This window comes from Triturus cristatus, chromosome 12 (assembly GCF_964204655.1).
Source record: "Triturus cristatus chromosome 12, aTriCri1.1, whole genome shotgun sequence".
Taxonomy (NCBI): Eukaryota; Metazoa; Chordata; class Amphibia; order Caudata; family Salamandridae; genus Triturus; species Triturus cristatus.
The window spans coordinates 236,942,227-236,966,727 of NC_140595.1; the positions used below are offsets into that span (position 1 = coordinate 236,942,227).

The 24,501-nt window shown below is 48.9% G+C and overlaps 1 protein-coding gene across 4 annotated transcripts in view; it reads left to right on the forward strand.

Annotated features, from left to right (window-relative positions):
* The window catches only part of RIPOR1 (RHO family interacting cell polarization regulator 1), a 1,579,345-nt gene that overhangs the window by 1,084,994 nt on the left and 469,850 nt on the right, over window positions 1–24,501 (forward strand). For all 4 annotated transcript variants that reach the window (XM_085639402.1, XM_085639400.1, XM_085639399.1 and 1 more), the window contains exon 14: window positions 335–471. In XM_085639402.1, the coding sequence (XP_085495528.1) occupies window positions 335–471 (137 nt within the window). The remainder of the gene's footprint in view (window positions 1–334; window positions 472–24,501) is intronic.

Genomic DNA, 24,501 nt, shown 5'->3' on the forward strand with positions numbered 1-24,501 from the left:
TTTCGAATGCATGACCATCAATAAAGTTCCCATAAGAGAGAATCTAGCGAAACACAACTGGGCACATAAGTGTAGGTGCAAAGGATTTTCATAGGCTCAGGATTGTTAATTGAGTCTTCTGAAGCCCTCTTAATTTATTTAGAGAAAAACTTCAGCGGTGCAGGAAAAACTATACTTTCAGTGAATTATGGTGGGTTTGCATTTTTAGGTGCAAGAAATACTTATCTGAGCTCGGAGTGTGGATTGGGTTACCTGTGTGTGGTGCAGAAAAGTACTGTCTTCAGCTCAGAAGTGTTAGCATCAGAGCCTCATGACAATGATATTGATTTTGCAGCAGAAACAAGGACTGTTCCGGAGTCGTGCTTCTAGCATCAGCCTGACAGTGGAGCACGCACTGGAGAGCTTTGACTTCCTCAACGCCACGTCGGATATGGATGACTCGGAGTATTCAGAGGATGAAGGTTTGGAAAGGTGAGCATGGATCCAAGGAGGACGTTTTGACGAAATGTATTTCTGGAGAAAGAGGCACAATGGGTCTGGAAGAGGAGGGATGCAGAGAAGTCATTGAGAGTCCATGCATTCATGATAATGACCAGGGCAGCATATGTTGTGTGATAGAGAAAGAGGGAAAGTAAGTCTATGAGAGGCTGCCTGATGCAGAAACTGGCTTGAGCAAATAGTGAGAGTGTGCTGTAGGACCTGGTGGATGTGGAGGAGGGGGGAGTGAATTGTGCAGTAATCTTGAGTTTGCTAGAAACAAGTCATATGTGGAAGAAATGTTGAACTGCATCCAAGAGTGCAGCTGATCAAAGACGATAACCTCTGGGCATCATTTCAGGTATTCTTACAGGAGTGTGCCATGTCGGAATTTGCAGCAAAGAACTACTTGATACCAAGGATAAGCTTATCAAGGAACCATTTATTTGAGCTGTCTCTGCTCATCGACATTCATATCTATCTAATACTGTGCTGTCTTCTGGGAGAAATTTGCATACAGTTACTTTACAACAAAGTTAATGTTATCAGTATTTTCTAGGTATGTTATGGCATATTTGAGATACAGTGCCTTTCACTGTGAACTCCATACTTTGACATGAGAGCACTTTTCCCTTGAATTGCATGATTATCATTTTTTTTTCCTGCTATCATAGTGTCGTCAGCCAGGGTTAAAAGAACTACATTACCTCCTCGTCCGTCTTCCTTTTCCCAGTCCTCACCTCATGAGCATTTGTCCCAACTCACAAAAATTGTTTAGCTATGCAAACAGAAACACTTTCGATATGGCGTTCCCTGTACCCTTGCTTCTCCCTTACTAGAAAAAAAGGAAATCACAATATTACTTCCTGATTTTTATTCTGTCTCAGGAGAAAGTTATATTTGCCTACACTAGCAGAATGGTTGTTTTGTTTTATTGTTTATTACTTTTTAGATCTGGCTTGAGTCAAGACCTTTTTACTAAAATTATATTCATAATGTACTTACTTAAAGGAGCTTTCAGCCACCTCTCTTCATTTATTGGTCTGTTGTGTCATTCACATTTTGCTTCCACCCAGTACAGCATACAGCATGGGGCGATGGGTCAGTCTACTTTAGTGCTGTAGCAGATTTTTTCCTTTGGTTTCTTCCTGTTGTTCCTATGTGCTTCTCTAATCAGTTTCCATGTGCCGAAGTACTGTTTACATCTGCTTTTTTTGGAACTATTTAGCTGTGCCGATGGCTCGCAACTCATTGCTTAGTTACGCCAACTTTCATCCACGGGCCCTACGGGATAACCTGCCAGTAGGACAGTTCCTTTGTTTGAGAAGAAATTGCACAGACATGGCCAGGTACAAAGAACATGCCAGGAACCTCAGTGAGAATCTTCTGGCACAACAGTATCCGGAAGATCTGGTTTGGAGAGCCTCGAAACAGGCACGGAACAAGAATCGCAAAGCTCTCCCGGAAACATATCCTAATCCTAAAATGAATAGACTGGTATGTGTCAGCACGTTCAGCCATTTGACGGATACATTGAAAAAAGTGATTAATAAAAACTAGCACATCCTCAATACAGGTGACAAACACTGTAAGAAAGCTCTCTTTGCACAGAAATGTAGCAGCAACCTAGGTAACATTTTGGTCCACATGAGACCACGCCCCCCCTTATATCTCTGACACCACACGAGCAATATGGACTGGGGAACCAGTCAAGAGTCACTTTCCATGTGGCTCCTGTTTTGTTTGTAATTCCACCCAATGCACAAAACAGCTGGATTTTGGCCTGAAGACACCCTGGGTCCTATCCAGCCACACTAATTGCAACTCTGAAGGGTTAATATACTTGATCAGATGCCCTTGTGACCTACTGTATGTGGGCATGATAACCCGTAAGGTCAAGACTAGAATTATCGAACACAGAAGTTCGGTAAAATGCAAAAAATCGAACACGAAATTAACAAAACACTTTTTGGATCCGGGACACACTGAAGATGACATCAAGTAGGTGGTTCTAGAAAACTCCTACTATTGTAGAGAGATGGGCCCACTAGATAAAGTTAACTTCCGCAGGGAACAGCAGTGGGCGTTTAGACTGGGCATCCATCTACGTGGACTTAATGATGATATCCCTTGGTGCTCTTTATACTGGAAAGTCGTAGCCCACACTGGGTACCTTACGGCCCCAGTGTGCGGAGGGGACCCTATAATGAAGCACATCACCCTAGGGTGAGTGAGGGTGAGTGTCCGAACACAAGCAGTGCACCACATTCTCCCTTATTTCTTTTCCTTTTTACCCCCATACACAGTGATAGTTGATACTTTAGTTTGGGGCAGTACGGTTGATGTCGGGTAATCTACGCTCCTTGCAGACCCCCTCTCATTTGAGATAAATAAAAAAGTCAATTAGAGGTATGAATTTCAATATTCGTTCGGAAAGTTAAATAAATAAATTAAGTAAGGTACTGCGAGTGAGTAGCGCACAATGATTAGAAATGATGGGACAAAAGATCACGCAGTGAGCATGGAACAGTTTATCATCTTCTTCATGGCAAGTGTTGGGTAAGCAGCTCTTGTGGTCATAAATGTTGTAGGTTGACTTCTCGGCTAGAACTACATCTTGGATGTGGGTTTATGAGGTTCTGGTGTGATGATGAGAATTCTAGTGCTCGGGTTCGACTTGTCGGTTTGACTTTGTCGGTTTTAATCTACATAGTGAGTACCTGTTAGGGTACCTGATCTGAACCTCAGCAATTCTTATTACAGGATCAAAATCCTGATTGTCAGTGCATGATGGAGAGCCAGGGATATTGTCATTCAATCCTTGGTCATACTTCTTCAGACGATACACCCACCGCTTTTCTTTCTCAAGGAGTATTTGCTCCACGTTATTGCCTTTTATGTTTAGGGTTTCTAGAATCACCAAATTAATGTCATTTCAGTGTGTTTCAGATTTAAAATATGGTTGCTCATTCGGGTGGAGGATTTCCCGCAGTTGATGTTGCTGCGGTGTTCACAGATCCTTTGTTTAGCTTTGTGACTGGTCATTCAGATGTATTTCAGACTGCACAGACATATGTGATCATATAGAAGACATAAGTAGTGTTGAAATTTGTATGCTGTCTGAGGGTCCAATCGAAATTTTCTGTCAGTTGGAGACTCTTTGTGGCTTTCGTGAGTTTTCATACGGAGCAGGATCCGCATGGATAGTGTCCAGTGATGGGTGTCAGACTCCAAGTGTTAATTACTGTCTCTCTTGGGGCCCTTTTGATTGTCGGTCTCGTGTGAACTAGTAGATCACAGATATTCTTGGTTCTTTTATTGGCAAACCTGGATTTTTGCCAATTGAGGTTTCCAGATGTCAGGATACGCCAATGTTTGTTGATTGTCTTTTTTACTTTGTTGGTGGCTGTGCTATATGTTGTTACGCAGGTCAGGACGTCTTTGTTTTTCTCTCTGTTGGTGGTTTCCAAGAGTTTATCCCGGTTTTGATTCCTTACTCTTTTTTAACAAATTTTATTTGTCAAAACATCACATAGAACGCAGAGCTCTGTGCCCCAGAAGCTTCTGCAGCATCAATATACAACAATTGAATTTGACCATTTTTATGCGTATTGCAGGAGAAAGTGAAAAGCAATACAAATAAAACATTAACCCTAAAACTGTAACCCACACCCCATCGCACTGTCGTCCATTCCAGAGCAACACACCGTATCAATATCCAGATTTATACAGTAGGTCATCACCTACTGAGCAACTTTTCTGTCGCACGTCTGCAAAGGAGATCATACTGGGTCTTGGTGGCGGTTCACCGGTGCAGGCTCTAGCTCCAGGCCACGATAGTCTGCCCAGCGAAACCAGATTTTAAAGTGCTTTCGGGGACACCCCCTGGCCACAAAAATTGGGGACTCGAGACCCATACAGAAGTCCGGACTATTTTTCCAGGCAGAGACGGAGGGTGCCACCTCCGCCTTCCAGGCCCTAGCAATATCCCTTTTAGCCAGGGTAAATCCCAGAAGCATGAGATGGTGCTTGTAGATGTTGCCCCCAATCCCCTCCATGACGTGCAGGAGGACCAGCTTCGGTGAACAGGGAAGGTCCCAACCCAATACTTCAGAGAGGCAGGCCATCACTCCCCTCCAGAATCGCGCCAATGCGGAACAGCGCCAGACAGTATGTAGCAGGGTACCCTCCTCATGTTCACACCGGAGACATACAGGGGAAGCCACCAAGCCTGCCCTCCACAACCTAACCCTGGTATAATATACCCAATGGAGGTATTTGAACTGGATAAGCCGTAGGCTCATTGCAATGGCCGCCCCTCGCGGAGAGGCCAACGCATTCGTCCAGTCTTCCTCCTCCATCTGACCGACATCACCCTCCCATGTCTCCCTCAGATGCTGCAGCGAAGGGGAACTGTGCGTGACCAGGGACTGGTATATTTTAGAGATCTTGTGGTCTTGGAGGTCTCCGATAAACACCTTGGCCTCTACCGGACTGAACTCAGCCAGCGCCTCCAACCCTTCCAAGCTAGGGGAAATGGCATGTCGGAACTGCAAATATTTAAAGAATTGGGTTTTCGGCATCTGGAAGTCTTTTTGTATATCTTGAAAGGATTTCATAACAGGCTCCTGCATAACGTCGCCCAGGGTGGAGATCCCGATGTTGTCCCAGCCGCGAAATCCCGACAGAGCCGTCAAGTGCGGTAGGCGCCCATTATGCCAAAAACGGGTCTCCCGGGTGAACCTGTTCCACCAACCCATCCTCCGTAGCGCCTGCTGCCAGATCTGGAAAACAGTCCGCGTGGCAGACGGCAGGGAGCGTCTCAACTGTGCAGAATAAAGAATTGTATGCAGAGTGTGTTCCCCCAAACACCGTCTTTCGACAGCATACACCAGATCCGCTCTATCCCCGTATCACCATTCATTCAGGACTAGCAAGTGCAAGGCCATATAGTATGACAAGATATCTGAGGTCGCCAAACCCCCACAGTACGTAGACTGAAAATAAGTCCGCAGGGCTACCCTTGCCACTCGACTGTCCCATAGAAATTGACCCAGGGCCGCATTAACCTGACGAATCCAGCTAGGGGTAATCTGATACGGATATTTTTGCAGTTGGTACAGCAGGCGCGGGAGTGAAACCATCTTGAAGATGGCCGACCTGCCATATAGAGATAAGGGAATGTGAGACCAGGTTTTAATGTCCTTCCGTACGCGATCCCACATGGGCATCAAGTTCCTATCCCAGGGGGATGTGGTTTGGACGCCGGGGAAGATGGCGGCTCAGCGCACTGCTCCTCCCGTGGTCGTGCAATCTGAAGCAATTTAAGGAGTTAGTCAAGCCATGCAAGCGGAAAATGACTGATTTGGTGATCGGAGTTCAATGCCTGACTCTGGTTTGAGTTTGAGACGCCTCGGCAGCCCTGTCAGTGAGTTCTTGCCGAGTCCCCTGGAGGCTGATCCCGAGCGAGACACACGGTCGTAGGACCCTGCTGGCCACCGGACGGATGCTGACGCTGCCGATGTTACTGCACTACTGGAAGGTCTGTCTTGGAGGGTCGTAGGGACTGCACGCAACAACAGGAGTGAGGGGGACCTTTGCAGGATTGAATAAGGTGGTGCTTCCCCGACAGGAGAGGTAACGCGGATACGCAAGATGGCGGCGACGGGAATCCTTGGAGTCCCGGTTTCGGAGCGCGAATCGGCTTCACCGAGGCTTAACTGAGGAAAGGTCAGTGCGAGATCGCTGTTGGCGCATATAAGCGGGGAGCACCTTGGGACCTGTAGCTTTCACCACCAATGTGCCGGGTTGGCCGTGATTCACCGATGTATGAAAGGGCATAAAATGGCGGCGGCAGGGTTCCCCGGAGCCCCTGTGCATTCGTGAGGCTGCGAGGACTGCTGTGTTGAGGAAGAGGTCAGCGTGGACTACAGATGTGGTACAAGACGGGCGAAGTAATGCTGCACATGGCACATAAGAGTGCAATTATGATTTAGTCGGCTGCGCAGGTCTGCTCTCTCACGGAATAGCGGTAGCGGTGGTAGATAGTGGGCTCCTTTGAGAGGCTGTACCTAGCGGCAGGATGTTGGGAGTTCACTTATGCGTGGAGCATAAGGAGCATAACAGACACAAATGAGCATGGAATATGAATGTCGGCATAAGGAGCACGATGAACATAATAAGCACTAATGAAGGCTGGGAGTGCTGATGATGCAGGGGGCTTCCTGATTGCACGTGCACCGACTGTGTAGCTAATGCCTGAGCAGCACATGGAAGCAGTAAGCTAAGAGGAGGCGTGATTGACTCGGACTTGTCGCGGATTTGCCGCTCCATCTGTGCGTTGGCTGGCCTCAAACGGGATGCTGTTGTATGCTGAGGTATGCTCTAAGGTTTTGGATTCCTACCCACACTGCTTCTGGGGAGAGAGACCACATTGAAGGACCCTTGCCGAGGTGAATGTCTTTGGGATTTGTAATTGAGCTTAGCAGCTTCTACGTGCGATCACAAGATGGGGGACAAAGAAACAAACAAAGAAACAAAAAATCTGAAAAGACTCAAAGCGGAGCCACCTAATCCGATCTCACCTGTCAAGGGTAAAAAGGATGTGACGGACACGATGGACATAATACTAAATAGATTGGATGAGGTGAGAGAGATTGCGAAGTCTACAAAAGAAGAAATTGTAGCAATCCGCAAAGACATCAGAGACACTAATGCCAGATTGACGGAGTCGGAATCGAGAATCAGCCGCCTCGAGGATTCGAAGACCAAGACGTGTAGCTCCTTGAAACACCTACATATTACCACAGAGCAGATGTCAAGGAAGTTGTCGGAATTGGAAGACAGAAATCGGAGGGGGAACCTACGCATTTTTGGGATACCGGAGGGGTCAGAAGAAACGTACGGGTCCTGTGTCCCATTTTTGGAGACATGGTTCTCGCAGGCAACTAATCTTAACTTTCATCACCCACTGGAATTTGATAGAGCTCATAGGGTTCCGGGCAGGATCATGCCGGGACAGAAGGGACCGCGACCTATTGTATGTAAACCATTGCGCTACCAACATGTGGAACAAATACTATCATTTGTGCGCAAAAATAACCATGTGCTCTGGAAATCTAGTAAAGTGTACATATCACAGGACTACAGTAAAGAAACTGTCGACACGAGGAAGGCTTTTCTTGCTTTGCGACCACAGTTGAAGTCGCTGGGCCACCAATTTGGTTTTGTGGGTCCAGCAAAGTTCTGTGTCTTTATCAAAGGTTCTCCGCAGGTTTTCACGGATCCGTTGAAGCTCAGGCAATGTCTGGAGGGAGGCGATGAGCTACACATGGACACGTCATCGGCGGCCTCTACTTCCTCATCTAGGCAGAACTCTCTGTTTCCATAGCAGATTATTATCCCGTTGTGTCATTTGTGGTCATGTACTGTTGGGTCCTGATGTATTGTTGCACTGCTGCACTGCTGCAATGTTGGGTTCTATCCATGGAATAGAGGGGGAAGCAAGTCTTCTCTTCTGTGCTCTTGGGTGACTTGTGCTCTGTTCGAGTGTTGGTTACTAGCCATGAATCGTTCATATCTACTATTTGCTCATTGATCTGCTCGGATGTGCTTTTTTGTTAGAATGGGTTAGGATCAGTGAGGGTGGGTACTTAAGACTGATAATGTTGATTAATGTTGATAATCCCAATGAGAGGTGACCTAGCGTCAGCTTTAATTGTATAAGTTAGTTGTTGCCTGGATAGGCTCGGTTGCTTAATGGGCGCTCAGGTTTGGGCTGTTTAGATGTTGGGTTAATTCCCGAATTGCCTACACTAATGCGATTTGTGACCATGGGAGGGACACTAGTCTTTCCGTGTCACCATGCCTACTAGTTTATCTCGGGGTGGAGGGGTGGGGGAGGGTGGTTGGGAGGGTGAGGGGGAGGTGGGAGGATGGGAGAGGGAGATTGGGGGGGGTGCGTGTTTGTTTTCTGTGTTAATTTTTATTTATGTTGTTGCTTATGTCATGTTCCAACGCATACCAGGTCCATTTTATTGCCAATGCCTATGTCGATTGCACTGCCGCGATCCTACTTATGTTTCTGTCATGTTCCAATGCACTCCAGGCTCAGACTCTTTCTACTGCCACTGTCTACGCTGGGGTGGCTGTCACGATCCTGATAGTGTTTATGTCCAGTTGCAATGCATACCAGGTCTAGTATCATTCTCCTGTTATTGCCCTTGCCGATTGTACTTCTATCTTCATGCCAGTGCTGTGAGAGTTGGGGCGTTTTTGGCGAGAGTGAGGGGAGGACCGAGTAAACACTTTTAAGGGTAGTTTGTTAACAATCCACCATGTTGGCTCTTGATTAGTTATGTCATTATCCGCTATTGATACTCCTATAGGCGTAACGAGAATGAATAACTTGAAAATACTCTCTCTCAACGTCAAGGGTCTCAATCAGCCAGTTAAGCGCCAGAAGGTCCTGGAGTATTTACGTAGGCAAAAAGGTGATATTGTGTTGTTGCAGGAATCTAAACTTGAAGCCTCACAATTTCATACTCTCAGGAATAAATTCTTTGTTGAGGTCGCAGGGTCTGAGGCGATAGGAAAGAAAAATGGGGTCCTGACATTGATTGCAAAAAAATCTAACGTAGATTTGCTCTCCTCCGACTCGGACTCAAAAGGGCGATGGGTTACGACCAAGCTGACTAAAGACGACACTGAATTTTATGTGACAAATGTTTATGCCCCTAATACCTGCGACCTAACCTTTTGGTCTGATCTGGCTAAGCAACTCGAGACTATCCCGGATTCAGCCATACACATTATGGCAGGAGACTTTAATCTACCATTTGATCCAGTGCTGGACAGGGATTCCAGATGCTCCTTTCGTAGCAATAGATCTCATAAGGCCTTTACTAATCTGTGCACTCGATTCCAGTTGGTAGATACATGGAGGTTACAGAACCCTGATGGGAGGGACTATACCTTTTATTCTCCTCCACATGATTCATTCTCCAGGATCGACTATCTATTTTTAACAAAGAATGGCATTCCCAGAATGGAAGGAACATCTATAGAGCCAAGGGTTTTATCCGATCACTCTTGTATTTCCTTGTCCATCTCCAATGTTAAATCTTCTACTCGACAATCAATCTGGAGGTTTAATGAGGAGGTCCTTGATAAAGAACAACATAAGGTAGAGATAGAGTCCGCGATTAGAGAATATTTAGAACATAATGGTAGAGGAGATACTACTGATCTGATTCGTTGGGAGGCGCTAAAGAGTACAATAAGAGGGGTTGTTATTAAAATAAAATCTGTTATCAACAAGGAACACAATAAAGCTCTGGAGACTTTAGAAAAAGAAATTGCCGCGCTAGAGAAGAAACACCTGTCTGATAGGAAAGAGGACACAATGAATAAACTAGCAAATAAGAAGTATGAATATAACAAAATAGTAAGTGAGAGAGCAGGGATTTGGTTGACTAAGAGGAAGCAATTCAAACTCTGTGCATCCAACAAGGCAGGGAAGAGCCTCGCGGCATACCTCAAATTTAAAATACAAAAAAATACGATAATTTCCATCAAAGATCAGGGGGGAACAGCACACTCTGACCCGGTCAAGATAGCGGAAGTATTCAAACAATTTTATGAGCAACTTTATGCCAAGAATACGGAGGTAGTCGATTCCAAAATAGACGGTTACTTGGATGGCTGCAATCTTCCCTCCCTCTCCACTGTAGATCGTGATGGCCTTAACGGTCCCATCACACTCCAGGAAGTCGAGATGGTCATTAAATCGTTAAAATGCGGTAAGGCACCCGGATCGGACGGGTTCACTGCTAGATTCTACAAAAGCTTTTCCCCACTATTATCACGACCACTCTTACACCTATTCCAAGAAATCAGTACTGTGGGGGAAGTGAGAGGAACGTTGTCGGAAGCCATCATTGCGGTACTGCCAAAGGAGGGGAAAGATCCGGCGCTACCAAAGAATTATAGGCCTATCTCCCTCATTAATCTTGACTGTAAGCTTCTAGCCATGATTTTGGCTAATCGGCTTCAAAAGGTCCTGCCCAAATTGATACATGCCTCACAGGCGGGGTTTTTAAAGCATAGACTGTCTAGCGATAATACCAGAATACTGGCGCATGTACTTGAAAGGGCAAGACTGTTATCTACCCCCACTGTTGCAATCACGCTTGATGCCGAGAAGGCATTCAACAGAGTCGATTGGAACTATTTGAATGCAGTCCTAAATAAGTTCAACCTGGGTCAAACTTTTATAGAGATGGTGATGTCTCTCTACTCCTGTCCCTCTGCGAGAGTTAGGGCTGGCGGCTCATTTTCCTCCTCGTTTCACTTACACCAAGGTACCAGACAAGGCTGTCCTCTCTCACCCTCACTGTTTTTATTGGCCATTGAACCCTTTCTCTATCAATTGAGAAATAACGATGGTATTGCTGGTATCCCATTTGAAGACTGTATAATAAAGTTGACCGCATATGCGGATGATGTTTTAATAGTCTCAGAAAGGGCGGAAGAAGCTATACCGGCTCTCCTTTCTACCATTGACGATTTCTCCAGGGTGTCAGGATACAAGCTGAATAAAGATAAAACAGAGGTTAAATTGTTGAATAATTTGGGTAATAGAGAGATTATGGGGGACTCAGGTTTGACGTGGCAGCCAGGCTGCTTTAAATACTTGGGGCTGGAATTTGATAAGGATCTAATCACAACTTTGGGGGTGAACGAAACCTTGATTCTGAAGAAAATATCTAAATTATTAGAGGGGTGGTCCCCGAAATTCCTGTCATGGTGGGGCAGGGTGGAAACCCTAAAAATGATGGTGACACCATTGGTAAATTATCTGGCGAGCATGTTACCAATGACGTTCTCGGAAGCCTTCTTGACAAAGGTGGATGGGCTATTTGGTGGGTTCTTGTGGCAGGGGAAGAAACCCAGGATATCTATGAAGAAGCTACAGCTATCAAAAGGAAAAGGCGGCTTGGGTCTTCCTAGCTTTAGGAACTATCAGACGGCCTTTTTACGTAAGCAGGGGGCGCAGTGGCTGAGTGAGGACGCGGACTACACCCCGCTGTGGATTGCGATTGAAAAATCTCTGATTGGTAATGCCCCCCCTAATAGCATTACTTTCAATGGATCTATCCCATCTGCCCCACTCCAAATACATCCTACTAAATACTAGAAGAGCACTTCTGAGACTAGATCAGACTCATAAAGCAGGTTTGTTATGGAGAAAGTCTACTATGGTATCGTTATGGTATAATCCATCGTTTAAGATGGAAGGGAAACCTCTGCAGTGGAGAGATTGGTCTAAGAAAGGCATTAACCTGGTGAAGGACTTATTTGAGGGAGGACATCCATTTCCGTTCTCCTCGCTTCAGGCCAGCCACAATCTGTCACCAATGGATTTTTATGACTTTTTGAAACTCAAGGTCGTTTTGTCTACTCGCTCTCTCAGATCGGGCGACCCTTGGCTTAAGACCCAGGTTCCACGACTTATGAGGTCGGGTCACTTTGTCTCTAAAATCTATAAATTACTCCTCCCTACCCCAAGGAAGGCATACAAGAAAAATGAATCCAAGTGGGAATCTGAGCCTAACTCTACTGGTTTGATATTTGACTGGGACTTGATACATGCTGCTGCCCTAACGAATAAGATTTCCCCGATTCTGGCCCAAACCAAATACATGCTCCTTAACAGGACATACTGGACGCCAGAAAAACTCCATCGACTGCATCTGAGGGATAGCCCCCTATGTTGGAACTGTAATTCAGCGGTGGGTGACTTAGCTCATATGCTCTTTGGGTGCTCTGCGCTAGGACTGTTTTGGGGGAAAGTGTTTGACTGCATAGATCATATTTTTAAGATCAAATCTAAGAGGGAGTTTGTCTATGTTCTATTGGGGGTGCTGGATCACGAGCTTCATAATGACAATGACCGTCAGTTGTTGGATATTCTGCTTACTCTAGCTTGCAAGGTGGTACTATGTAAATGGAAGAGCGCCTCTGAGGTCTCATTCAGGGTTTGGCAGGAATGGCTCTCGTTTCTAAGAGAAGCTGATAATCCAGCTCCACACTCATCCCCGTGGCGCGCTCCCAATAGGAGGCTCTGGAAATCCCTGGACAGTTCTTCGTTCTCATTTGACCCGCCCTGAGGGGATGAGACAGAATTATGTCTGCTAGGCTATAGAGTACAGGGCGTGGCGGACTCTGAAGGTACCACACATGATATAGGGCATTGGCTGATATGGCGCTCACTCACCATAGCGCAATCGGAGTCTGGGGGCCGATATGGGGTTCATGACATATCTTAGTTTAATTCAATTTCATTTATTTTCATTTAATTTAATTTAATTTCATTTAGTTTCAGTTTCAGTAGTTTCAGTTTCACTACAAGTTCGTCCTTGTTATTCGGACGTAAGGTCAGAATTATAGTCCTGACGTACAGATCTTATTACTATGTATATAGGAATATGACTCCATATATGTCTGTGTTGGGGGCGACTCCCCTATCGATTTGCCAGTTCTCAGGGGCTCGGGGATTGCATATGTCATTTATTGTCATTTATTGTCATTTATTGTATGTCTTTGTCATCTCTTTATTCTTTCTCAATAAAAAAGATTTGAAATAAAAAAAAAAAGTTCCTATCCCAGGATGTGGAAGGAAAATCCGATAGGAATACTCCCAGATACTTCATCCCCCCTACACCACCTGCACCAATGATGCCCAGGAGCCGAGTTCGCCCCCACCGCCCAAGACCCAGAGGGTGGACTTTTGAGGATTCATGTAAAGGCCAGAGGTTTCTCAGAAAACCTGCATTATGCGTAGCAGCCGCGGACCCGTCCTATCCAGATTAGTGAGGAAGAACAACACATTGTCTGCGTAAAGGGGAATACGGTCCAACAGTCCATGTGCCCATTCAAGACCGGTCACTTGAGCATCGATCCGCACTCAGGCAGCAAGGGGCTCCATCACGAGTGCGAACAAGTAGGGGGACAGCGGACACCCCTGTCTGGTGCCCTGCCCGATAGGCAAAGTAGAGGAGACGGAGCCCGCCACGCCCACAGATGCAGTTAGATCAGTATACAGCAGGGTAAGATATGATAGGAAACAAGGCCCTATGTTCAACCTGCGCAGCAGTGCAAATTGGTACACCCAGCTCAAAGATTCGAATGCCCTGTCCATATCCACAAGCAATAACGCCGCCCGTTCCCCTTAATCCCTGAACAGTCACAACTGCAACATGTGCCCACTGAATATTGTGACAGGTTGCCCGCTGGGGCATAAACCCGGCCTGATCAGGATGAGGTAAAATGTGGTCAGAGACGATTAGCTAATGCCTTGGCCAGAATCTTGGCCTCAACGTTAAGGAGGGAGATAGGGCGATATGATGCTTGGTGATCGGGGGGGTCTACCGGGCTTGTGGAACACCACCACTTCTGCATGTCTCCAATCGCTGGGCAGGCGGCCCCGTTCCCTGGCCTCCTCCACCACTTTACGATAGTGGGGACCCAATTGCAGGAAATGTCGTTTAAAGATTTTTGTTCGGGAAACCGTTCGGTCCGGGGCCTTACCGGGAAGCAGATCCCCTAGGGCAGCCCCCTGTTCATCCTCCGTGAGCCGGTACTCTAATTCCTCACTCACTTCTTCGGAGAGGGCCTTAGGTGGAAGGTCACCCAAGAAGAGACCGATTACCTCGGCTGATAAGCATTCCTTGGGGGCATATAGATCAGCGTAATACATAGCAAAGCTCTGAGCAATAGCTGAAGAGTCGGAAATAGGTGTCCTGTCCAATCCCCCAATCCCACAATGCCAGGGAGAGCCTGGGGGCGAAGTGACCCCTGACATAGTCTATGCAGCAACTTACTAGATTTATAACCCCACTGATAGATCCTGCTATGGGTCGCTAGCCACACCTGGCGGGCCTCATTCAGGAGAAGATGTGAATAATCTTGTTGCGCCAGCAGTAGCTGGCGACGAACCAGTTGTCCCCTGTCCTCTCTGCTGCATGCCTCTAGGCCAAGGATTTGGGATTCTCCTCGTGTTAGGGCCTCCCTTGGCGCTTTGCGGGCCACCGCACGGAAGGAAATGTCCACCCCGCGAATTGTGGGTTTCATTGCTTCCCACAGAGGTGCAGCCCCCTGTACCGAGCCAGCATAGAATGCAAAATATTGATCAGTGGCATCCTCTATCCGTTCCCTATAGTCCTCCTTTTGGAGGTTCCAAGCCAAGAGGCGCCACCTGAAAAGCCCATGAGCCCTTCCTGCCTGTATAGTGATCGCCACCGGCGAGTGATCCGATAACCCCCTTGGAAGAATGTCGGCCGCCTACACCCTGCTATCGACCGCCTGAGAAACAAATAAATAGTCAAGGCGGGAATATGAGTCGTGCAGCGCCGAGAGATAAGTTTATACCTGTGTTGTGCCATGTAGCCTGCGCCAAGGGTCCACCCAGTCAAGGCCCGTCACTAGGGAGCGAAGTTTAGTGGGGTGTCAGGCCTCCAATGGACTCCCCGGCCTCCACCGATCCCTGGCCATATCCATCACATCATTCCAGTCCCCACCCACAACTGCCATGCCCTCTGGTATATCTGCCCACAGGGTCATGATTCTCTCCCCCAACCCCCAGGACAGAGGGGAAGGGGCATTCACACTCCCAAGCACTACAGTGTCGCCTCCCACTGTGCCCTGTACGAACACGTATCTGCCCGGAGTGTCCCCCCATGTCTTGACGTGTGTAGGAAGCCCGGCGATGGATCAGGATAGCAACCCCCCTTGACCCCCTCACAAACCCTGAATGGAATGCATGGACATCGCCAAAGCGTTGAAAGCAAAGAGCCTTCGTCCCCATGAGGTGCGTTTCCTGCAACATTAGAATATCTGCGTGGGCGCGCTTTGCCTGTTTTAAAATAGCCCCACGTTTAATCTTATAGAGCGCCCCTCTGACGTTCCAGCTAAGTATCCGAAAGGACCCAGAGGTATCTCATGGACTACCCACCATTGCTGCCATTAAAGGGCTCCATGCAGGTCGATGATACAGACGCCAATATGCAATGCGCACAAGCTGACTCTGGAACAATGTAATACAGTGCAACCAAGAAACATAAACCCCCAGAACACAACCAAACAACCCCCCTTCCCCCACCCTATACCTCAATAACAGTGAAGTACCTGTCGCGGCAGGCAGAGCAGGTTGACCCCAACAGGAGGTCCCACCCACCAATGGATCCCCAACCCGCAGATCATTGTCGGCTGGCCCTCTCCCTGTTCGTGAAAGTCTCACAGAGAGACTGGCTTTCATCTCTTCTTCTCCGGTCGAAGCCGTAGATTCGGGACCTTGGGACTATATGTCCAACTTGCGGCTAGTCTGCTGGCGCGTGCTGGCGCGAGGACGATCCAGCCCGAGAGGAGGCACCACATGACTGGGAGCGGTGCCTGGACCTGGAGCGTCTGCTACCCCTCCCTTTCGGTTTAAGCTGGTTCCGGACCGCCCTTCTTAAGGAAGAATCAGACTCCCTCCCTGGTGGCGAGTGGGGGCGTAGTCGTACTGTCTCATCTGTCCATAGGAACACCTCCTCAGGGGAATCAAAGAAGTGGGTGCGGGACCGATACACCACACGCAGCCGAGTGGGAAAGAGCAGTGCATAGGGAAGTTTGAGCTCTCGAAGGCGGGCCTTGGCTACCATGAAGGACTGTCTCCGCTGCTGAACCTGTTTTGTATATTCTGGGAAAAGCAATATGCGGGCATTGTCAAATAGTAGCGGTTCTTTGGCCCTAGCCAGCTTCAGGAAAGCGTCCCGGTCATGATAATTAATTAACTTGGCAATAATAGGCCTCTGGCGAGCTCCCGGTGGGGGTTTCTGCATTAAGGCCCTATGAGCATGCTCCACCACAAAACATTTAGATAATGCCTCCGGGGGAAGCCAACCCTCCAGCCAATCAGTGAGGAACCGCTCCATGTTCCCATTTTACAACCCTCCGGAAATCCAACGAGGCGTAGATTATTGCGCTGAGCTCTCCCTTCGGCATCCTCCACCCACGATGCAAGGCCTCGTTGAGTGGTCTCCAGAGAAGTCATGCACTGCTGCAGAGTGGCAACGACATCCTCTACTCCTAAAATCCTTGTCTCTGTCTCAGTGATGCGTGGGACCGCATTCCGCAAGTCCTGCCACAACATCATAACATCTGAGCCAACTGCCCCAATCTTGGTGTCCAAAACATCCCTAGACTGAGTGATGGGGGCCATGAGGGCAGCATTGTCCGGCACTGCACCCTGTGTCCCGCCGGATGCCACAGCAGGGGCCCCCGGGCATGTAAATTTGTCGATCGTGTTCTGCTTGGCCGAGCCTCCCCCCGGTTTATCTCTCGTCATGGTGGACCACGCACCACAAACTAGTCAGGAGCAACAGTTACAGGGGAGCACGGCCCCAACAGTCCCACCAGACAGCAGCACTGGGAAAATGCACTACAATCCAAGAGGGGAGCTGAGGGCCCTCCACAGAGAAGCACAGAGGAGCTATATGCACCCCAGGGAGCGTAGCGGGCCAGCTCCGCCACCTGGAGCCCTCTGGGACAACAGCACGGCCCAATAGACTGCAGATAGAAGCACTCAATGTAGTGGAAAAGGAGGATGGGGCGCAAGGTCTGCCTCGCTCCAGACCGCAGGATACTGTGGGGGGGGGGGGGCGCGTCTAGCAGCCCCGGGCCTCGTGTGTCCACCTCAAAGCACCCCCAGTAGGCATCCCCCGCGGCCCAACATAGCCGTCGGTCTACTCAATGTGCGCCCCGTAAGGGGGGGGCAGCCAAGGCACCTGGATGGAGGGATGGGTGCTGCCAGGAACCAGGCCTCGATCTTCAGAGGACACCGATGGCTCCCGCGTGGCCTGATTAGCCGACGATGCGGGAGTGCTGCCAGGCCAAGGGAAAGACACGCACACGCCGGCGCCAACTGGGGTCACCACCCCCACTGTCTTCACTCCCGGTGCCTCCCCCCAACTGTCTCACACCGCTGCAGCTCAGCGCGGTTCGCCCGGCAGGCACCGAATATGAGGATGTGCAGCCTGCCCCAGCGGGAGATGCCCGCGCGGCTCGACTGACTGCCGAAGCGAGCTCCCCGGGGATCGGGGGAGGGAGGGAGAAAGTGCGGTGTCTGTCCCTCGCCCAGCAGTGAGAGAGGTAGATGAGCATCCCCGTCCGCAGGCCACTCCCACTTCACGGCCCCTCTAATAAACTCCCCCCTGCGGCCCGATAAGACCGCCGAACCCCCTTTCCAATGTGTGCAGGGGGGGGGAGGAGGAATGCAGCAGCGACAAGAGAGCACCTGCAGATGGTAGGCCCCACTTTCAGAGGGCCCGAGGGTGCGTGCGTGTCCTGGCCTGCCACCAGGATGCCAAGGGCACCGAGCGGAAGGGGGTCAAACCCAGCCGGGCCACCGACACCAGTTCAGCGTGGGGCGCGGTCAGGGACCGGCAAGTGGCTGACCTCGCCGCATGCACTTCCCACACCTCACCGCCGCGGCTCGACACAGCCGCTGATCAGCGCGGCACTCCCTGTTGTTTAGCACAGGCACGGAGGGGCAGCCCACCCCCGGGGGGAGACGTACGCCCAGGAGGCACTCACCGGCACACGATCTGCCAAAGTCACGCAGCGATCCAGTTCTGCTGCAACAGCGTCGCCCCCGCCGGAGGACCCAGGCAATGTCCCGGTCTCACGCAGGGCTGCAAGGCCGCACTTTCAGCAGGCCCTGACCTTACAGCAACGCCTCACGGCTGCCACAGGCCACTCCACAGAGGGAACTTCGGCCCAGGTGAGTGGCGCCAGTCCACGATGTCTGCAGGGCAGCCTCGGGGCACAGGGACCAACCGGAGAAGCAGGATAATGAAGGATTAGTTTATGGCTGGACGGAGCTCACTCAGCACACGTCCGCCATGATGGCTTGCCAAGCCACGCCCCTGATTCCTTGCTCTTTTGTGGCATTTCTGAATGATTTTGTCAGAATAATCTCTTTCTTTTCGCTTTTTGCTCAGGTCTTTTGCTTGTTCTTTGTAGTCATGTACGTTGTTGCATTTCCGTCTGCTGCTTAAAAAGCTGGCTATATGGGAGGTTTTCTCTCAGAGGATGAGGTGGAAGCTATTATATGATAAAAGGCTGTTGTTGGCAGTTGGTTTGTAGAATGTTTTGTGTTGATGTTATCATTCTCTACATAGATGGTGATGTCGAGGAAGTCCAGTTTATTTTTATCTGCTGTGTAGGTAAACTTAAGAAATTCATCTTGTGTATTTATCCACTCATGAAATTCTGGCAGTGTGTCTGGTGTTCTGAAAGGATTGGTGTTATTTAAAATGTGTTTCTCTTCGAAGGTGCTGACGTAAAGTCCAGCCAGGTTTGGGGCGAACGTGCTGCCCATCGAACGTCCGTGAGTTTGGAGATATATTCTGCCTTTGTATTCGAAAAAGTTCTCTGTTAGGGCTAGATGACAGCATTCCAGGATGAAGTGTCTAGGGGTGTTGTGTGTCCATTGGTGTTTGAAAATGATGTCTTTGATGCTTTGTAGGTTGGCTTTCTGGGGTAGTCTCGTGTAGAGACTCTCTATCTCAAGTCCTACCATGCATGTAGTCCCTCCTTGGTATGTTTGATCCTTTAGCTGGCTCAGAAAATCACGAGTGTCTTTTAGATATATAGGGGTGTTTTGAACCAATGGTCTTAGGTAATGGTCTAAGAACTGGGATAGAGGTTCCAGTATGGAACCGATTCCTGAGACGATGGGGCATCCTGGAGGTGGTGTTCTGTTCTTATGGATTTTAGGTAGTAAATTGAAATATGGTGTTCTTGGGGTTTCGTTCTTAAAAAGTCTGCTACTTTTTTTGATATCCAGAGGTTGGTTTCGGCTTCCTCTACCATTATCTCTATGGTCTATTTTAGCCTAGGTTTTGGTTCTTGAGTGAGGATTTTTTAGTCCCTATGGTTAGATAGGAGGTCTGTGCATTGTTTGTGGTAGTTTTCAGTTGTCAGTAGGACAATTCCTCCTCCTTTGTCAGATGGTTTTATTATTAAGCCTTCTTGTTTCCTTGATTTATCAAGGGCTTGTTATTCCTTTTTTGTCATATAGATGAAAGGTTTTTTGTTCTTTCGTTTAAGGATTCCAGTTCTTTAAATAGGGCTTGTTCGAAGGGCAGTATCTCTTCTGGTATTGAGTTGTTTGGTGGGCAGAACGTGGATTTCTTTCTTAAATCTGTATCTCAATTAGTTACATGGTTGCCTTCATCGTTGAAATAAGCTTTTAGTTTAATTTTGCGGCAGAACTCTGCTAGCTCGCGTTGGAGTTTAAATTGATCGAACGTTGGGGTTGGTACAAATCCTAGTCCTCTGTTAAGTACTCTCTGTTGATCGTTAGTAAGTGTATGATCTGTGATGTTCACTATTAGCGAATCTGTTGCGCTGGGTTCCGGTCTGTCCGGGTCTTTTGACATGCTCTGTGTTAGGACTGATTGGTCTGGTTCATTCCAGCTCACTTCTTTCCTCCTTTCTCGACGTTGGTTGGGGCCTCTTGCTAAAAAGGCAGTCTAGTTGTTTGAAAAGTGGCGGGAGGTGGCGGTCCTTGCATATAAGGGTTCATCCATCTTGTAAATGGTGGTGCGTTTGGTTGGAACATAGGTGGTTGATGACCTCCAAAATGTGGTGTTCTCCAGTTTGTGTGCCACTTTTGTGTAGAGCGTCTATTTCTTCCTCTATTGCGGCATTGGTATTGTCCGTCATTGCTGCTCCAGTCGAAATTATCTGAGGAATTGCCACCTGAGGACTGGTTATCGCTTGGTGCTTCTGATGCGATGTAGTCTTCTTTGATGTAAGGATACATTTTCTCTTGAGAGAGTCGTTTTAGGTCCTCCCCTAGTTTTTGTATCTTGCTTTGAGTGTTGTAGTCCTTCATTTTGTTCATTTCTTTGTTAATTTCATTTAGTCTTTTTTTGTAGACTGAGATGTGAACTGTTGTCTTCAGTTTCTCTTCACTGACTTGTATGTTTATGGTCAGTGCTTCTGATGATTAGTACCAGATAATCTCTTGCACATTTCCAGGTTTCGCAGCGTGAATCTTTCTGGATTCACTACGCTGTGTATTATTCCGCCATCTTGTGGTTGGGACCGGAATCGTAGTATTTTCTCTCTTTCTTTTTTTTTTTTCCGTGGCCCAGGTGGGCGGCGATGTCCCACCATTTGGTGTCCTTCGTGACGTCGGCGTGCTTCCTGCGGAAGCTCCCACCTTTGGTCGCCATCTTCAGATTCTTGTTTCCGCCATTGGGTCTGGATCGTTACTGAACAGTTCCAGAGGTTTGGAAGAGGATTCGGAATTTGCCTAGTATCATGACGGTAAGTTCCAATTCTATTAAGGACACGGAGGCGAGGATTATGCTATCTCTCTTCGCTTTATTCCTTACAACAAACACACAGCAGCCAGAGAGATTTCGTAATAATCATTGTAAAAATAACCATAAAAAACTACAACTCCCTACAACCAGGGAGACACACAGTAAAATAGTCCATCATCTGTTTCCACAACATTATCCAAAGACCTCTGTCAGCTCTCTCCCCTCCTCTTTCTTCGCGCAAGTCATGCCATTTTCTTATTGGTCTTGCTTGGATCCCTCATTCCCTAAAAGAAACCAAGCAGGGAGGTGAGAACTGTGTGAACAACCGAGAGCATATTATGCAATGGCAACATCACAAAGAATCCCCAAACAAGGAAGCAAGAATGTATAGCCAACCATTGGCAAAGAAAAAGAATTACTTACACCCATACGGGGGGTTCGCACCAAGGGTGCCCCGGGCGGGATAATCCTCGCCTCCGTGTCCTTAATAGAATTGGAACTTACCGTCATGATACTAGGCAAATTCCGATTCTATGTCACGACCGGAGGCTTCGGATTATGCTAGTTCAAAGCTTACTTACCACTAACTGTGCCACATTAAGAACCAGTTTAAAATAAAACCTCTTGAAGGTAGAGTCTGACGACCAGTCCGCTGCCCGCATTAAATCCTCTAAACGCGCACCCAGCCCGAAAGCTTTCGAGGCCATAGCACCTCTGGCAGAATGGGCACCAAACTGTTTCGTGTCAATGCCAGCCTCTTGCATAATAACCCATCGCACCCACCTAGCTATGGTGGGAGAAGAGACTGCTTTGTGTGGCTTCTTGAGAGCTATCAAGAGTTGCCTTTCGCCCGGCGGGCGGGCGGATTTCCTGCGTTAAGTCCTCGTATGTCTTTAGGCAGTCTACCACACCTAATTTTGGAGAGTCCCGGAAAGCCGGGTACGTAATTGTTCGTGTATGCGACTTAGTCCTGCGTCCAATCGTAAAAACAACCCCATCCGGGGAAAAAACCCGCGCCGAGACGTCCAGTGCGTGAACATCGGAAACTCTCCTGCAGGAGATCAAGCATTGAAGCATAGCAAGCTTGGAAGACAATTCTTTCAGGGAAAGATACCGATTAGGCTGCCAAGAAAGAAACAAATTCAAGACCCTGTTGACGTCCCAAAGGACGGAATAACAAGGCTCCGGGGGTAACGATAACCGCACGCCCCGCAGAAGTCTGCAAACCATTGGATGCTCCCCAACAGGCGCTCCGTCCAAAGGCTCGTGACCGGCGGAAACCGCCGATCTGATAGCATTAACGGAGCGATATGCCAGACCGTCTGACGCCAAATCGGCGAAAAAGTTTAAGAGGGGAACGATTCCTGCGACCATGGGATCCAGATCCCGTCGAAGACACCAACGAACCCAACGTGACCACGCGGATCTATAACGTTTCGTGGTGCTGTCCGCCTATGCCTTTGACAGGAGGGCCTCAGCCTGTCCCGAAAGTCCCGGCAACGACCACCGTCACCTGAAAGCCGCCACGCCATGAGCCGGAGCGTCCCCTGTGTGATCAGGTGGTGAAGATCCCCTTCCGACTTCCGAAGAAGTTGAGGATACAGGGGGAGTAGGATTGGAGAATCCCAGGAAAGTTCCAGAAGAACTGCAAACCAAACTTGAGACCTCCATAGGGGGGTTACCAGGGTCACCTCTGCGCACTGTCGGCGGATCTGGGCCGCCGCCCTCGTTATCATTGAAAACGGGGGAAACGCATATCCGTTTTCGGCCTTCCAGTCTTGAAGGAAGGCATCCGTGGCCAGAGCCATCGGGTCCGACCTCCAACTGAAGAATCTTGGCACTTGATTGTCCAAGCGGGAGGCAAAGAGATCCGCTGAAAACGGTCCCCAGAGATTGTTCAACCATCGGAAGACCGGGAGATCCAGCTTCCATAGGCTGGAGTCGTAGAGATGACGGAAGTGCCAGTCCGCTACTTGATTGTGTTGGCCCGGGAGATACTCCGCCGTCACCGATATATGGTGATCCAGGCAGTACCCCCAAAAGTCCTTTGCTAGGTTGGCCAGCGCCCGAGAACGGGTCCCTCCCAACCGATTGACGTAACGGACCGCGGAGATGTTGTCCATCTTCAGAAGGACACAAGACTGCACCCTGTCTTTGGTCCAACAGCGTACCGCGAAAGAACCAGCTAGCAGTTGTAAGCAATTGATATGAAAATCTTGCTCGTCTGCTGACCAAACACCTCCGGTGGAAAAATCCCCGCATCGAGCACCCCAACCCAGTCTGCTGGCGTCGGACTCGATGACCAAATCCGGAACGGATCCAAAAATCGCCCGACCGTTCCATGCCTCCATATGAGTGAGCCACCAAAGAACTTCCTCCTTGGCTTCTGCCGAAAGTGGCACCACGTAATCGTACGACCGACCTCGTTTGAGGTGGTAGGCTTTGAGACGCTGCAACGCTCGATAGTGTAAGGGACCCGGAAAAATTTCCTGGATCGAGGACGCCAGAAGGCCCACAATTCTGGCCAGGTGACGGAGGGAAATAGTGGGCTTGGACACCATCTGGCGAAGTTCGTGACGAATTTTCGCCATCTTCCAAAACGGAAGACTCAGAGTCGCTTGAACAGAGTCCACCACAAAACCCAGGAAGGTGACTGACTGCGAAGGTTGAAGAATTGATTTCGCTGTGTTGATAACGAACCCTTGGCCCTGTAGAAGAGACACGGTTTTGCATCAACAAGAGTTGAGGAGACTGAGCCATCAGAAGAAGGTCGTCCAGGTAGACGATCATGCGAATACCCCGCGCCCGGAGAAACTCCACCGCGGGGTGTAGCACTTAGGTGAAACACCACGGTGCCGAGGAAAGTCCAAACGGAAGGCCCGTGAATTCGTACACCAGGCCCCCCCAACGAAACTGAAGGAATCGTCGGTGGGGCGGATGAACGGGAATTACGAGGTAGGCGTCTTTTAAATCCAGACGCGCCATCCAATCGGAAGGACACAGCAGATCGTGCAAGGGATGAATTCCCTCCATCTTGAAATGGCCGGTACACTAACCAAGCGTTGAATTCCTTGAGATTGATTACGGGACGACGACCTCAGTCGGCTTTGTCCACAAGGAAAATATTGCTGAGAAAACCGTGAGGATGCAGAGTTGTGCGACAAATGGCTCCCTTGCGAAGCAAGTCGGCAACCTCTTCGTCAATCAACCGTGCATCCTGAAAGCTGAACTGTAGCGGACACGGCCGCGTTTCCTGACAAGGATTGTCCAGAAATTCCACATGAAAGCCCCGAATCGTCTGAAGGACCCATGCGTCGGACGTTAGCGCCGCCCAAGCATCTTGGAAGCATGCCAGTCGCCCCCCTATACGTATCTGATATGCGGGGAGGACACATACCGTTTGAACTTCCGCCTCCGGAATTGGATTTGAATCCTCCACGGCTGTCCTCGCGTTGGATAAAAGTTTGTGCAGTTTGCGGTGGAATTATATTGACCACGGCCAGAGCCTTGTCCCCTTGAAGGGTTTTGCTGGAACCCACGGCCGGACGAGCGGCCCCTGCTCGACCGGCCCCGCGGAAAACCCGCTGGGTAAACACTCTTTTAATACCGGACTGGGCCTTGTCCAAAGAGGTAAAAGTAGACACAA